At 41.1% G+C, this 17,012-nt stretch overlaps 1 protein-coding gene across 1 annotated transcript in view; it reads right to left on the bottom strand.

The window, feature by feature from the left end:
* Nucleotides 1–1,711: 1,711 nt before the first annotated feature.
* Nucleotides 1,712–17,012, bottom strand: part of TNNI3K (TNNI3 interacting kinase) — a 282,005-nt gene continuing 266,704 nt past the window's right edge. The window contains exons 24-25 of the mRNA XM_065895777.1: nucleotides 5,418–5,497; nucleotides 1,712–2,230 (exon numbers count right to left, since the gene is read on the bottom strand). Coding sequence (XP_065751849.1) covers nucleotides 2,154–2,230; nucleotides 5,418–5,497 — 157 coding nt within the window. The 3' untranslated portion in view covers nucleotides 1,712–2,153. The remainder of the gene's footprint in view (nucleotides 2,231–5,417; nucleotides 5,498–17,012) is intronic.

Genomic DNA, 17,012 nt, shown 5'->3' with positions numbered 1-17,012 from the left:
AGTTTCCCAGGCTGGTGCCAGCTGGTTTCCTAAAGTACCTAGAGCAGAGGAGGAGAGGGAGATCTGTGGAGACTGGTGTTCTTTAACCAGCCCCCTTTTTCTCTTTTTCTGTCTTTGCCAGGAGGCGTTTTGCCAATATGGTCACTTCAAGCTCCTTGGTCCTGCTTATGGTAAAGCCCCTTGGCAACTTGCTTGGTGGGATAGAGTACCTGTGACTCCAGAAAAATTGGGTGGGAAAGTGAAAAGGCTGGGTGCTGAAAAAGGATATATATATTTTTAACATCTTTATTGGAGTATAATTGTTTTACAATGATGTGTTAGTTTCTGCTTTATAACAAAGTGAATCAGTTATACATATGTGCCCATATCTCCTCCCTCTTGCATCTCCCTCCCTCCCACCCTCCCTATCCCACCCCTCTAGGTGGTCACAAAGCACCGAGCTGATCTCCCTGTGCTATGCGGCTGCTTCCCACTAGCTATCTATTTTACGTGTCCATGCCACTCTCTCACTTTGTCACAGCTTACCCTTCCCCCTCCCCATATCCTCAAGTCCATTCTCTAGTAGGTCTGTGTCTTTATTCCCGTCTTACCCCTAGGTTCTTCATGACCTTTTTTTTTGAAAAAGGATAAATTTAATTGGAAGTACCATGGTTTTCACTGCTACCTCTGGATTCGCATTGGGCTGTCGCCAAGCTCTTCAGAACTTGTGGGGACTTTCAACTTTGCGACCACAGGTCATAAGGAAAGGCTCTGAAGGAATACAGGGGGTGTTGCTGTTCTGATAGAAATTGCCCGCAAGCAACATAATTTCTAATTGGTAGGGGAGAGGGGAGAATGGAGCAGCTTGCCACAGACATAGAAGGAGCAATCAGCACTCATTCAGCTCCGTTTGTCTATGGATCCACATTACTAAGGAGGAGGAGAGGGCAGTTTTGCCTAAATGCACCCAGTCAGAGTCAGGCTCTATCTTTCTTTCATTCCTCTTCAGCCCCCTAATCTCAGAATTTAGGGCAGTGGTTCTCAACCTGGGGAGATTTTTGTCCCCCAGAGCACATTAAAAGTCTGGAGACACTTTTGATTGCTGTGACTTAGGGAGCTGTTACTGGCATCTGGAGGTAGAAGCCAGGAAGCTATTAAAAATCCCACAGTGCGTAGGACAGCTCCCACAAAGAATTACTCCCTCCAATAGTTCTGAGATCCAGAAACCTTGATTTAGAGGATGCCCAATCTTCCTTTACTAATGTTATTTCCCTTACCAAGGTGAATAGCAGTAATTATAACACTGAATTTTCATGGTTTCCTGTCTGTCTTTTTCCAGGTCTGTCTTTCAATGGCAAAACTATTGTGTTGGTGGAAGCATTCCTGTCTTCCTTGTTGGGAGTGTGGAGGGAAGACTTCTCTTTTTCTGAAGGTAGCAGGTACCTCAACCATCCTCCCAGTTCACTGTGCCAGACCCTGGTATGAATGGCAGCTTTGCATGCGTGGGTCGGTTTCATGATGGTACCAATGGCATTTGTGACACCTCGGTGCTGACAGCAACAGGTCACCCAAGCAGAGCACAGAGGTACCATGTAGAGAGGAGGCCAAATAATAAGTGTTGTATTTCTGCAAGCTTCTTGATCTGAAGATCAATACGTATTTTTACCAATATATCTGAAAGAAAGGTGTACACAGTAGAAGTCTTGTTGGAATGAAATACACTTTGAGTCAATTTTGTACGTCACCAAAGACTCTTTAATCACAGGGCTGGACACTTTAAGTAACATAATGAGATAAGAAAATGAAAAATATTCTAAGAAATCAAACACACGACTCTCAAACACGTCTACTTAATTCAGTCTATGAAAACATAACAATTGTTAAGTCCCCACCAACGACTAAGGCCCCATCTCCAACCAACAACATAAAATTAATTTTTCCTTTACAAAATTAAAAATTCTTCAAATACATTCTGTTTTGGCTCTTTTGCATTTCATTCCTCAGCCACAAATCCAGAGCCCAACTTGTGGTGGGGAATTAAATAGAACCAGTGTGAATAAGCCAATTTAAGGAGACCTTAGAGGGTAAAATATAAATGGAAGCAAGGCTGCCATTGTTAGAATTGTTGCTGTCAGTTTGGGGGAAAACTCTCCTTAGGTAAATGCGGAATGCTGTCAGCTGCTGTCCTCAAAGCTGCCACAATTCCGGCAAGAATGAAAATGCATCGGGCTCATGGGATCAGACACATAGCCTGCATCGGGAAAGAAGTTCAGCTGTTACTTATCGGCCCTTCAGCCCATCTCCCCATTTCTCTTAACCAGCCTCAGCCAGTGCAACGCACAGCTGCCACGCAGCCTCTCCTGGCTCATGTGAACAGAGAGTTTGGACAAGAGTTGCTGACAAGCAATTGTAAAACAAAAGCAGAATTTACAATGAAAACAGAGAGCTGAGACCAGAGGAACATCAGTGATGGGTGTTTGGCCAGGTGACATTTTGAATTCGGAGTAAAGAAGGGTACAGTTCAGGGAGGTGGTTTATCATGATGGCTAAAAGTATGGGCTTCGTGTCAGGCGAATCTGGGTTTAAGCCCTGCCTGCACTACTTACCAGTTCTGTGACTTTTGTTAACCTTTCTGAGCCTGTGTCTTCATTTGTAGAGGGGAGAAGTCATAGGGCTGGTAATGCACATAAGACAGCACAGTGTCTGACACATAGTGAGTGCAAAGCCGTTGATGGCTGAAAATGGAGGTGGAGATGGCAGTAGAGAAAAGGAAAGAGTATTCTCTATAACAGGTTGGCTCTGGTTGTTTTCTTTTTTTTTCTATCTGAAAGTCCAATTTTTAATGCTTAGGTCTGAGTACTAGTGGCATTTGATGCTCATTGAAACAATAGCCCTGGGTGTGTCCAGAGAATTGAGCTAGTGCCTCAGAATCTGGCCACAGTCCTAGAGAACGTAGGACATGAGCAGGGAAGCAGTTACCTTTCCATTCCAAGTAGGGAAACCATTCATTGTTTCTGTGAAAATGGGCACATTTGTCAATAGCTAATGCTGCTTTTGCTTCCCTTTGATAGCCGAGTTTTCAGAACCAACTCAGCTATCCACATTTTCATTAAGACTTCTGGCAATATGCAGTTCGATGGGCATATTTATTTTCATAAGAAAGGTCTCTGTCAAAATCTCTTAGGCAGCACATATACTCTCCCGAGAGGCAGCACCACTGCTGCCAATGCTGCTGTGACCAGTCCTCTTCTGCTAGTGGGGCTGGCCCTGGCCAGCTGAAATTAGGTTAGGGGAAGCAGGATACACATTATTGAATCCTAATTCTGGGCAGACTAAAAATCTACACCTTAGAGCATAAATATTTCCTTTCATCCAGACTGAAACTGCAACTTCATCCCAGGCATAAACAGATGCTTTAATAAGCACGTAATCCTTTCATTACTATAATCAACCTTTTAATGTACCACATGTGATTTGTCTGGCCTATGATGCTTCATGCCTCTCTCTCCATAGGACTCCAGTGGAAATCTGACTGTGAGCATCCATCCTTCTAGTGTGGGCGGGTTCACCTTCGGAGACGGGTAGCAAAATCAGCAGGGCATGGATGCTGACATTTATTATTGATACCATCATCACCAGAGTTGAAGGACAGACTCTGTGCAGTCACTCAGCTTAAGAGGGACCAAATGAAATTTGAACACAGGCTTTAAGGAAAGACTGAACCATGTCTACATGTTTTGTTACTTCAGGGTGAAAGGTCTCAAGTACAGCTAGGTACTTAATTTTATCCTCATTCTCTAGCCCTGTTCTGTGGGTGGGGAAGAAACAGTTCATAAAGTTGCTGTTATACCACAACTAGTTTATGAAGTAGAAATGGAGGGCAATTAAAGAGTTCTTTCTTATACGGTGTGATGTTCCTAGTGGGAGATATTGAATATATCTTTTTTGTCTATTGGGACTGTCACTCCATTAAAACATGCTAATGTTTTCTTCTACCCCGGGTACATATATGCATAGGAAAACCCTACTTTTTAAAATCATTGCATCACTTTTGTCTAACTTCATTTTGAGGAATTCTGCTCAACGTCTTATCTCTTTAAGAAACAGATCGTTAAGAAATGCTTCATCTTGAAACTCCACCATGAAAGAAAAGACTTCTGGTCAAAGCACACATTTCAAAGGGTGCCCTCTATTTTGTGGTTGTGCAGTCACATCTGTAAAGGTTTGAAAAAACGATATTATATCTATAAAAAATGTGATGATGTGACACTTAGAGCACATTTTCCCCCGTTACTGGATTGGCCAATTATGTTGTAAAGCTGATGATAAAAAGCACTCGACTGCATTCTAGACACGTACTGGGAGTCGGAAGCACAAAGTTTCCTTCCTTTAGTGTTCCCAAGTAGTTTGTCGAATCCAGAACAATTTTCTTCTTCGTTTCTTAGAGGCTTCCTATTGCCTTAGGTATGATACTCTGCAGCCGAGGTGCATTGGTGAGGATTCTAAAGCTGCAGGGTCTATTGCCATCTATATCACAGAACCAGGCACACACCACCAAATTTATTCTCCCACAGACCCAGTCCTTGTAATAAATCTGTTCTCTTTAACTGACATACATTTTTTCAGTCCTCCATATTGTCAAAGGAAGTTCCCATGAATAAATGAGCCCATTGTACTAAAATTCCAATTAAATATAGAGCTTCTCAGGCTTAGAGGTGGGAGAAAGGACATCACAGGCCTGGCACATTTATATGGCAGCTGATAAGGGGGACTGCCTATCCTCTGGCTTCCAGGGGCGAGCACAGAGCTATGTTAACTATTTCAAAGAGCTTTATTAATTCTTTCTAAAATAGTCCTGTGCAAAACAGATCCCATCAGTGATACCCTCACCTCCTCTCCAGCTTTTTGAGCGAATAGCTGGGTTCACATTTTACCCTCCGGCACTTGCTAAAGAGAAAACACTCCTGTTTAGCAAGGATATGATGTAATTGTGGAAATTAATCTCCTCCTGTAGGGAGGAGTTTTCTCCTCCTCCCTATACCTGCACAATATGGGACTTCAAGGTAGTAGACTCAATAAGGTGGAAACAAGGTGTAGAGGTAGTAGACTCAATAAGGTGGAAACAAGGTGTTTGGAATGTCACGAGATGCAGGAGATTATTTTCAAAAAAGAGCTGTACTTTTTCCCACGGACACACACACTCCCATATACTTCCACATACACTTACATACTTATGCACACATTATTAAGTGCAAAGGTAACTGTAGACTTATACAAGACTTACAAGAGCAAAGTTTGCACTTTTATGATATAATATTTTTAAAGTACCCTTCATCTCTACTTATTACAAAATAGAATACTTTCTCCCTCATTATCAAACAGACATCACCTTCCTAGGGGTAGTTTCCTTAGTCAATCTGATGAATCTGTATACTTACCATATTTGTCAATGGGTGAGAACTGAAGACTTTTCTTCATGTCCTCCAAAGACAGGCCTTGAGAGGCACATTGTCCAGCACTGGAAAATTCCATGAGACACTGTGAAAACCATGGTGGTGATCTGCTAGTAACATTTTTATAAAACAGAATTTATTCACTCAGATAGATCCCAGAGAACTGGCAAAGTGGTACAATGGTATTTTTATCTTACTGGTGGTTTGTTGGGAAAGAGTTCAGGATTATTTGGAGCATGTCAGATCTAGGTGTGAGTCCTGGCTCTTCCAGGCAGGCTCCAATTCCTTGCTGTGTAACCTTACACACGGTACGCTTTCTGAGCCTTAGTGTGTTGATCTGTAAATTGGGAAAAGTACATAAATAATATGTAATTTGTTTTTGTTTGTTTTTAAGATGTTGGGGGTAGGAGTTTATTAATTAATTAATTTATTTTTGCTGTGTTGGGTCTTCGTTTCTGTGCGAGGGCTTTCTCCAGTTGTGGCAAGCAGGGGCCACTCTTCATCGTGGTGCGTGGGCCTCTCACTATCATGGCCTCTCTTGTTGCAGAGCACGGGCTCCAGACGTGCAGGCTCAGTAGCCGTGGCTCACGGGCCCAGTTGCTCTGCGGCATGTGGGATCCTCCCAGACCAGGGCTTGAACCCGTGTCCCCTGCATTAGCAGGCAGATTCTCAACCACTGCGCCACTAGGGAAGCCCCTGTAATTTGTTTTGATGATTAAATATAGCAAAATAAAGAGTTGAATATCAAATCTGGATTAATATCCTTGCAAGCCTTGCTTAAAAGGAACTAATAGAACATTATTATCTTAGTAATAATCAACAGAAATAAAACACATCCCAACAGTTATTGCTATTTTTATATTGTTATTATAATAGTACTTATAAGAGACAGTGATAATAGTATTTATTGCATGATTCCTATGTATTAAGCATTTACATATATAATTTCATTTACTCTTTTTTTTTTGCGGTACACGGGCCTCTCACTGCTGTGGCCTCTCGTGTTGCGGAGCACAGGCTCCGGATGCACAGCCTCAGCAGCCATGGCTCACAGGCCCAGCTGCTCTGCGGCATGTGAGATCTTCCCAGACTGGGGCACGAACCCATGTCCCCTGCATTGGCAGGCGGATTCTCAACCACTGCGCCACCAGGGAAGCCCATCATTTACTCTTTATCACTATCTTATCATTACCAAATCATTTCTCTCATTTTCTAGATTAGAAACGGAGGCTGAGGCAACCAGGTAACTTGTTACACGGGTTTGGTAAACGGCTCACCTAGGATGCAAACCCAAGTCTTTCAGATTCTAAAGCCTGTACCTTTGTCCACTATTCAAATGGGAATTTCCTTATGGTTCCTGGCTTTCATTAAGCCTTCTCTTTGCCAAACCTCTCCTACTCTATCATGTTGGTTAATGGGATCTCTTCCTTTCTACCTTTTCAGACTCAAACCTGAAGTTATCAAAGCCCTCGCCCTGATATCTAGTCACATTTGTCAGTTAATGGTATAACTGTAATTCCTGTGGTATCCACCTCTCTCATCCATATTTTCGCATCCTCAAAGAGGCGACCTAGTTACCCCCCGAACAGCCCCACATGTCCATAACAGAACTCGTAACTCTCCCTGTTCTCTAGAGAACTCTCTAGAGTTCTCTCTAGCTCATTACAGGCACCACACCATTCAGTGGGTTCAAAATTCTTGGAGTCATCATCGGTACCTTTCTTTTTCCCATATCTTGCACCTAATCCAAATCTTTTTAACTTTGCCTCCAAAATGTAACCCTAATCCATCCACCTCTCCTCCTTCAAGGTCTAGGCCATATAATCTCTTTCTTTTCTGGACCTCTGCAATTTGCCTCCTAATTGATTTTCCTGCTTTCACTTCTGTCCCCTTATAATCCATTCTCCATATTTTACCCAGAGTGATCTTTTCAAAATTTAAAACAGAGTAAGCCATTCACCTACTTAAAACATACTTAAAACCTTCCAATTGCTTCCCAGTTCATTTAAAATAAAACACAAATACTTTACCCTAATCTACAAGGCGCTGGCCCTGCTTAAGTCTCCAACCTCGCCTTGTATCCCTCCCCATCTCTGCTAAGCACTTCTTTTGGTGTTCTTTCTGTCCTTTGAACCTTCCAATCTCTTTCCCAATCCAGAGCTTTTGCATTTGTTAATTCTGCTTTTCTTCATAAACCCAAATCCTGTTTTGCTGAACCCTTCCCCTTCCTTCCCCATGACTGGCTCCTCTGTCATTCAGGTCTCAGTTGGAATGTCACCTGCTCAGAGAGGCCTTCCCTGACCACCATTCCAAAGTGGTCATTCCCCTGTCAATGGTCGCTTTCTGTTATATCACATTGACCTATTTCTTTCTTTCAGGACTATATAAAATTATCTTGCTTATTCATCCATTTATTTCCATATTCTTTCAAACAATGAAATTGGAAGGCTTGTGTATCTTGTCTCCCTTATTCCTTGCTATATGCTCAGCACTCAGAACAGTGCTTGGCACATAGGAGAAGCTCAAAACTTGTCTTTTTAAAGATTTAATTAATAGATCCCTAAAGGATGTCCTTCTCTTCAGTCACTCAATCCTCCTCTCCACAGTTCTTCCTCTGACAAAAATCTGACCAGGCACTTCCCTGCTCCCCACTGCTGTTCCTCAGGCCAGACCTGCAAATCCAACCTTCTGCAATCCAAACCTCCTTGCATTCTCTGTATATCTTATAGTCTACAATTCCTAAATCCATCTTTTGTTTCTCCACATTCAAGCCACACTAATAAACTTTGGCCTTTCCAAACATTCCTGAATTTTCCCTTCTCCATGGTTGTGGCTGAGCTGCTGCTGTGAAGCTGCTTGGTGACATCTTATTGTTCCTTGACAGGAAGTAGTATGGTGTTATGGTTAAGAATGACAGTAAGCATTCTGGTGCAAGGCTCCTTGAATTTGAAACTTCACTCCATCACTTACTAGCTCTATGACCTTTGGCAAATTATTTAACTGTTCTGTGCCTCAGTTTGTACAACTGTAAAATGGGAATTATAACAGACTTAGCTTATAGTGTTAATCAAGAGAATTAAAGGAATTAATAAGTTTAAGGTACTTTGAACAGTGCTGACATTTAGTAAGCACTCAATAAATGTTACCTACTTTTGTTATTTGTTAAGTTCCAACTCAAAGACAGCATTTCCTCAAAGTCCTCTTGGATACTCCCAGTCAGAATTCCATATCCTTCTAGTACTTTGTACTCCTAGCACAGTGCATATCAGAGTCTGCCTTGGTGTAGAATGATCTGTATTTGTATACTAATACCCTACTAAACAGAATGCTCCTGCAGGTCAGAGACCCTAACACCTTTGGGTGTCCAATAGGACTTAGCTGGTACTTTGTAAATAGTTAAAATAATAAAATTGTGTTAAATAAAGTTAAGTTATCACAAAATGTTCATTTTGAGTAGTTAGATTTTTCTAAACACTTACATGAATTCACATTGATTAATTCATTTAGCTGCCTTAAAAGTGACTACGTTCGGTCACTTTCTTAAGCTATAAAGTGAAGATGTTGTTTCTTAGAGGAAAACAGTGATTAAAAAGAAGAAGTATCGACTTAAAGTGGGACATGGTGTGATCTCAATCAACATTAAATGGCAAATCCCACTCAGTTCTGGGCAATATAATATCATTCAAGATATTCTTGAAAATAAAAATTACCCTACTAATTCCTATAACTTCTTTATCACTCTAGCTCCTCTTAAGAAACGTGCCATAAGCAGTAGTCCTGGCAACAAGAAGATAATAGGGAATAAATATTTTATGATCAAAAAGGCTATCTGGTTTCCTATGAATAAAAGCCCATCTCCAAGGTATCTTATTTATTTAGTTGCTGAATGCAATTCATGCCAGGGGACTTAACCTTCCTGCCCAAGAGATAACACACAGGCTGTCTCTGGCTGCTATTCTAGGATGACAGACAGATGGAAGCTAAGCACACCCAAGTCAAACAAAGCAGAAGAAACCAGACCCTGATCAGTGGAACTAGTTTACCTCAACCCACGGGTATCCAGACTTCACCAGGAGTTTCACAGAAGCCCAGAGTTTAAGAGACACACCGGGACCTCCGTTTGCTGAAGTTGTGGTCAGTGAAAATAGGCATTTCCAGGATGCAGCTGCCCCATGAATTCAGTGAAAGTAAATGTGAACTAATGGCAGGTAAGGAAAACACTCAATTTTTCAGTGTTTCATACTCCTGGTCACCTAGGTAGCTTTCTTTATGCTAAAAGGATAATATATATCATATATAGGCATATATATGAATGATATATAATATTATAATGTAATTTTATATATACCTTTTATGAGAATGGAATGAAACTTTCTCTTTTAAAGAGAACAAGATAGTCTTTAGGTTAGTTTTTGCATACTACAACATTATATTGATATATCTGATTTTAGTGTTAAAAATGTTTCAGTTATTTTAGGCTAAATAGTTCATGTTAGCTCTGTGATGTATCTGTAAAGGTAAGCATAATCATCAGCTATTTTCTCTTATAAAGGCGTACTAGGGAATGAATAATTTATCCAGCATGAAGAGCAGAACCAAAATTCAGAAATTATTTTTTGCCTCTCAATCCATGCTTTATGGGTATAGACTACATAGTAGATTGGCTGCTAATGAGGCCGGTTCAAACCCAAATCCAAAACATGCAATTTGTATTTTTGTGTCTGCACACCATTCAGACTATGGCTTGTCAGCACAAAATAGCCTGTTTGCAGTCACTCAGGTACCCTGAGCAGAGACAACAAGGACATTCAAAACTAAAATATGAGGCTATGTTGGCTGAAATGAATGCAGAGATAGTGACACTCATGACAAGCACGTTGAGCAAAAATATTATCCAATGAGAAGTAAATCAATATATATGTAAGATACAGAGGAACTGTGAAGAATGGGAAAAGTAGTAGCAGATAGAATATACCCAAATATAGCTTCAATTCTTCAAGGCAGGAGTTAGTTTACAAGCTAAACTGGTGGGTTAATGCACATATGGGCAAAACTCCCAAAAGGAATATTAAAACAGAGTTTTTCTGTACATTTAAAAAAAGTTCTGATTACTAGAAGCTAGCATGGCTTTAGTAAGAAAAAAATCAAGCTAGATTTGCTTTATTTCTTTTTGGTAAGGATAAATTTAAAGGGGAAATCCATAGGTTAGAACATAGAGCTAGATTCAGATAATGGGCAGAGTTTCTCCTGATTGCTTTGTAAGTAACAAGGGGAGATCTGTGCCAGATGACAAGTGGGTAGATGGGATTGCCACTGGTTGAATATTCAGAACCAATACAGACCTCAGATAGGTGACATTCCCCACAGGTTAAGTAGAGCCTTAGACATTGGGAATAGTTAAAACAAAATACCACATTTCCTAAAATTAGAATTGTCCAAAAATAGATTGAGATGTTCTAGAAGGAGGTACCGTCCCATCCCTGGACGTATTCAAGCAATGGCTGGAGCATCTGGTATCGCAGGGGGCTACAGAGGAATCCAAGTATCCACCTGGAGGTCACATGACCTCTATTTCTTACATTCTATGATGCTTTAGAAGGATTTTGGGAACCACGTAGACTTTGTGAAACTAGTTCCGATGTGTTGGAAGGACAGAGTGAGATTACACAGTTCCCACTTAGGCAGAAGATTTTTATCTGCCTTATCTGCACTGTCTGACATTTGGCCAGGGCTGAATGCCTGAGTCCCACACACATGCCACAGCATGTGGCTACACATTACTGCTGCTACTCAAGCTGGTGTTTGTAGCTTTTTTTTTTTTTTTTTTTTTTCGCGGTACGCGGGCCTCCCACTGCTGTGGTCTCTCCCGTTGCGGAGCACAGGCTCCGAACGCGCAGGCTCAGCGGCCATGGCTCACGGGCCCAGCCGCTCTGCGGCATGTGGGATCTTCCCAGACCCGGGGCACAAACCCGTGTCCCCTGCATCGGCAGGCGGACTCTCAACCACTGCGCCACCAGGGAAGCCCTGTAGCTTTTTGTCCATATACGTTTCATTTGATATAGTAACTGAACCATGCTAGTTGCCTGAAGGAACCATCTCCTTCAGTGATTTTTTCAAAGGAAGAACCACACTGCCATCTAAGATGAAGCAAAGGCAAGTGTGGAGAAATCATTTTCACATAAACCCATCCTTAAGGATTTGAATGACAGGTTGTTTAAGGCTGGTACTGGAAAATTCAGCGCTGATTCACAAAGTTTTTATATAAGATAAATTTGTAGAATACTCATGTTGAATGCCTGAGGGGTGGAGAAAAACCCTAAAACACTATGTCATCTCTTAATCCAGAAAGGTATATTGTTAAGGAAGGTCCACGAGGAAGGAAAGGTACATTGTTAAGGAAGGTCCACGAGGAAGGAAGAAAAATACTGTTTGAAGAGACTCCAGGGAATTTGAGTGCCATCTCTCCTGAGTGGTGGGAGCAGGCCATGCCACAGTGAGTGCAAGTGGCCCCATTTAGAGCCTCAGAAGCAGTCAGTGTTGTGGCTTCCAAATGCTTTTGGTACTGAAGCAGTGAATCATGGTTTGGGCTGTGGAATTTCATGAATTCTCAGAATATTTACTAGTGCCATAATTTCTTCTGACTGAATTACATTCCAAAGAAGACTTCAGATGGGCATACAGTCCAAACGAAACTGTTTTTATCATGTTCTTCCAAGTGTGGCTTTTGCAGAGCTGGGGATTTTGATTTGGTGAATTACAGCAAATGCATGTAGTCTACATGCAAGGGTGAAATTAAAACAACCAAATAAAAATAAAATGACCTAGAGCATTATCCTATCATAGTGATATAAAAATAATTTCTTATATTTGCAGAGGGCTTTATAGCTTGCACATACTTTTCTATTGACTAACTTAAAGAATTTTTACTAAACCTCCATGAGGTGTCTGAGAAAGTATTAATTCCATGCAGGTGGAAAGTCAGGCTCAAGAATTTTGAATAACCTGTATAAACTTACAGAGCTAGCAAGAGGCAGAACCAGAACTTGATCAAAAGGTCTTCAGACTTCCAGTCCACGCTTTTTCTTCTAAAATACACTTCAGTTAACAGCAGCACATGTCAAACTGTTGGTGTGTTACCATGTGGAGAGCTCACCGAATTAGTCATGAGTTACAAAGTTTTGGATCGTTTGCATATAAAGATGATCAATAAATTCCTCATGGAGAAATATTCCTCATCATCATAGAGAAACCAGAATCAGCTTTCTTGAGTCTTGCTTTGTTAGACCTTTTAAAAAATTATACTTTCCCCTATCTAACTATGGCTTTCCTGTCCCTGAGCAGTGATGTCAAAACATGAGACACACACACCAAACTTTCTAAATGAGATTTTTATGATTCTCCCGAACTCTCTGAGCTTGTGTAAGGTTTCCTAAGCTGCATGCATAGATTCATTTTCCTATAACTGCCCTAAGTTGAACAGAAAACGATTAGGTTACCAGAGTGGTTAAAGACTTCAGGCAAAATTTTCTTCCATTCAAGTTGTTCCAATTAGTTTTTATGCAGCTAAAAATGCTCTCGGCCTACCTGTAACCTGAAAAATTTAGCCATTTGGACTTTGCATAAAACAACACCATCCAAGGCCTCACAGCTTTGCAAATATGCTTTGTGGTTTATTGGATCTTTCTGCTGTCTGTCCGAATGATGTTACCTGTGTAAGAATATTAGCGTAAGGATCAGTGCCATATGCACCCTTATCCCCTTCCTCAAGAGGAATATATCCAAGTTAGGAGTCATTTCTTTCACTCAAAAGGAAACACAGACAGGTAATACTTAACCAGAATTTCAGTGCTTTGACACTACTCTAAAGGACTAATACAAAGAAAAGGTGGAGAAACAGCCTGCTGAGATCCCTAATGAAGGTATTTACACAAAGAAAATAAATGCCCTGCTGTAGAAAAGGCTACTAGACTCTTAGGGCTGTTTTTGGCATTTAGCTGAAAACAGATCTATTTAAAACAGATCTGTCAGAAAGGATAAATGCCTTTCTACACTTTGCAATGTCTTTCTATGATGCACACATTTCCTCTGGCCTAAAGAGAAAGACGACATTTCTATTGGAAATGGAATCACCTTTGGCCTAACTTTGAAATAGTTTAGTCAGACTCTTACGAATAAACCTTTGTTAATTTATCAGCTAAATTCAAAATATTTATTTATTCATGATTTCATCCTGGCTCTTTTCAAAACATTGTTTTGTCTTTGTCAATATTCCCTACTTGATAATGTCCTAAATTAAAACAAATTTATTGCACCCATTACAGTGAATGGGCAATGACCAAAGTATCTAATGGGGCCAGAGGTCAGTGCAAAGTATCTCTTTCAGGAAAATCAAACCCATCAGCTTTCTTTCAATGGCAAATGTCCCCAGGCTATAAAAGGACTGAAAGACTTGGCAATGGGTCATGGCTCTGTTTGAGCCATTAGGCAAATATCCACGGTCTCAGCTCCCTTATTTTTAAAGGAAAAAGCAATTAGGCAAAGAATTATGACTAAGGAAAAATGCAGTGTGAACTGAAAGTGTGTGTTAATTCCTTGATGGCTCATAAATTATTAATGTGCTCAACAGTAACCTAACAACGCTACCATCTCTCAATTTACCTCTGCTTTAAACAGGTATAAACAAGTCAATTGTACAGTCCAGCAGGCGGACTTCGCCTGCTAAGCTTAAACTGAGGAACATCCTTTAAATATAGCAGAATCTTTCTTATCCTTCATTGTCTGTACTCACTATTACCCAGAAGGAAACTCTTGTTAAATTTTACAACTATGAGATCTTGGTAGCATGACAGTCATTAAGCCCACTCCTCTTCCCTCCATTTTTCCATCTTCCATTTTACTCAGAAGCAAATTGAAGCCTTGTAAAGTGAAATAACGTATCCAAGTTCACATACTAAGTTTATAGTAAAGTCAGGAATATAAGCTGGAGTTCTAAACTTCTAGTCTTCTTTGATGGTTTTTATTCTTATTTTTAAGTGAAAAGGGAAACTAAAATTTGTTGCATACCTGCTAAGCACCAGGAACTCAACTAGATGACTTACAAACCTTATTACCTTTGCTTCACCTAACAACCCATTTTACACGCGAGGAAACCAAGGCTCAGGGAGTCTAAGTCTTATCTAGGGTCACCCAGCTGTATAATTCAGACCTAGGCTAGGCAGTATCCAAATCTCCTCCTTTCCCCACTTAACCTTGTTGGCTCTAGAAGTGTTTCCCAAATTTACACCTATAATCTTGTCTCTCTCCCTCTCCACATGGCTGTTCATCAAGCACAATGCCAGGTGCTGTGCTAAGTACTAGGGATACAGATATGAGTGTGATGGGCATGGACTCTAAGCTTTGGGGTAAATAGAACTGTAGACATAGACAGGTAAACGTTAATGCCAGGGAACATGGTACATGTTCTAAAGGGTACCCTCGCTACACAGAGGAAATGACATGACGGACAAGCAAGGGTTCCCAAGGGGGAAATTCTGGGGAAAGGGCTGGGGTAGGGGCATGTGCAAAGACCTAGGAAATTAAGTGGCCAAAGCGAATATATATTTTTTTAAGTTTTCATTTTGAAGCAATCTCAAAAAAAGTTGCAACTATGGTATGTTTTTTTCACCTGAACCATTGGAGAGTAAATTGCCAATCTGATGCTATAATCTCCCCAATACATTAGTGGATTCCTAAAATAAAGACATTCTCCTACATAAGCACAATATAGCCATTTCATTCCACTGTCAACTCTCAGACTCCATTCAAGTTTGTCAGTTATCTCAATAATGTTCTTTATAGCAAAAAGATCCAATTCAGAAAAACACAGTTATATTTCTTTAAGCTCCTTCAATCTGGAACAGTTCTCAGTTTCTACTTGAATCTCATGACATTTTTGAAGATGACAAGCCAGTTATTTTGCAGAATGTCCTTCATTTTGGCTTTATCTGAGGTTTACTAATAATTAAATTAAAATTATGCATCTTTGGTGAGAAGTACCACAGAAGTGATGCTGTATTCTTTTCATTGTATCTCATACATTTGAGTTATCCCATTATTGTGCTGTTAATTTTGATTACTCGATCAAGGTGGTGTCTGACAGGACTCTCCACTACAAAATTGCTCTTTTTCTCTTTGTAATTAATAAGTATTTTGTGAGGAGAGATCCTATATCTCAACCAACTTTCATTATCTTCATTTATTTATATCTGTATGGATTTAAAGTTGCTATTTCATTCAATGGATAATAATGTTATGGTCGTTATTTATTTTAATGCTCACATTATCTCATAGTTGACATGCAGGAGCCCCCTCAAGCTGTCCCTTTGATATATACCCATCTTTCTCTGAGTACCTCTTTCTTTTCTGGCGCAAGACGTTCCAGGCATATTTTATACATTCCTTGTCCCAGACTTGAAATCTGCCATTTCTCCAAAGTATCCTGTTTCCTTTTAGTGGAAGAGTACTTAGAAATCAAGATCCAGGTGCTTGGTATGCCCCCAGGTCCTCTCACTGAGCAGGCAAAGCTAGAGAACACACATGTATATACACATGTGTAAACACATTTAGACCTCTTCCTTGCCCTCAAATAATAAATTCACACTTATATCTCCAATTCAAACCATCACGGGGTCTCTCCTAGTTTCCTGCCTTCCCATACCTATAATGCCTTCTCTGACAATGAGAAACCTGGTTCCCATTATTCTTAATATCTTTACTTATTTGATCAGTGCCCCGAATGTATAAGTCTTCGGCTGCTGTTGCGTGCCCACCCCTCAATTCACACAGACACCCTCCTTTACCCCACTTGGGCTCCAACATCCCATACCCACTGCCGTCCCCACAAGGATGCCCTCCTTCCCATCTTGTGTTCTGACACCCTGTTCTGGGATATTCCCCACCTGGGTGCCCCAAGTGGATGCCCTCCTCACCCTGCTTGGATTCCAATCACTGCCACTGGACTGCCTACCTGCACTTATACACTCACCACTCTCATGCTCCAACTTCTTCACACCTGGTACCTTCCTGTGCAGATCCCCTTCTCGATCTGCATGGGACCACAGTGGCCACAACTTGCCTGTGTCAACATCCTTCTCACTGTGCTTGGGCTCTGACACTCCATGTGGGACCACTGCTTCACTGTCCACTCCCACGATTGCTCCCTCCCAGGCTTGGACTCCAATCTCTCATGCCAGGTCGCTCTCCCATGTGGACGCCCTTCTCATCATACCTGGGCTCGAGCACGTTGGCTGGGCAGCCCTAACCCCTGTGGAAACCCTGTCACCCTTCCACTCTGGCTTCTAACCTTTTGCCGGGCAGCTGCCGTTCACCACTCTCACCATCCGCGTGGACATTCTCTGCACCCTACCTGGACTCAGACATCCTGCTCCACCCCCATGGGGAAATTGACCTCGCTCAGCCCCGTCTAATGGCTTTTGGTATTAAACATTCAGGAAGGGAAGAGAGAGAAGAAGACTAACAAGGATGAACTTTAAAAAATATTAATCAGATCATGTCATGTTCCTGCCTAAAACTCCTCAGTGA

Source organism: Phocoena phocoena, chromosome 1 (genome assembly GCF_963924675.1).
Source record: "Phocoena phocoena chromosome 1, mPhoPho1.1, whole genome shotgun sequence".
In the NCBI taxonomy this organism is placed as follows: Eukaryota; Metazoa; Chordata; class Mammalia; order Artiodactyla; family Phocoenidae; genus Phocoena; species Phocoena phocoena.
The sequence above is the reverse complement of the archived record's forward strand: the minus strand, read 5'-3'. Positions and strand labels throughout refer to the sequence as shown.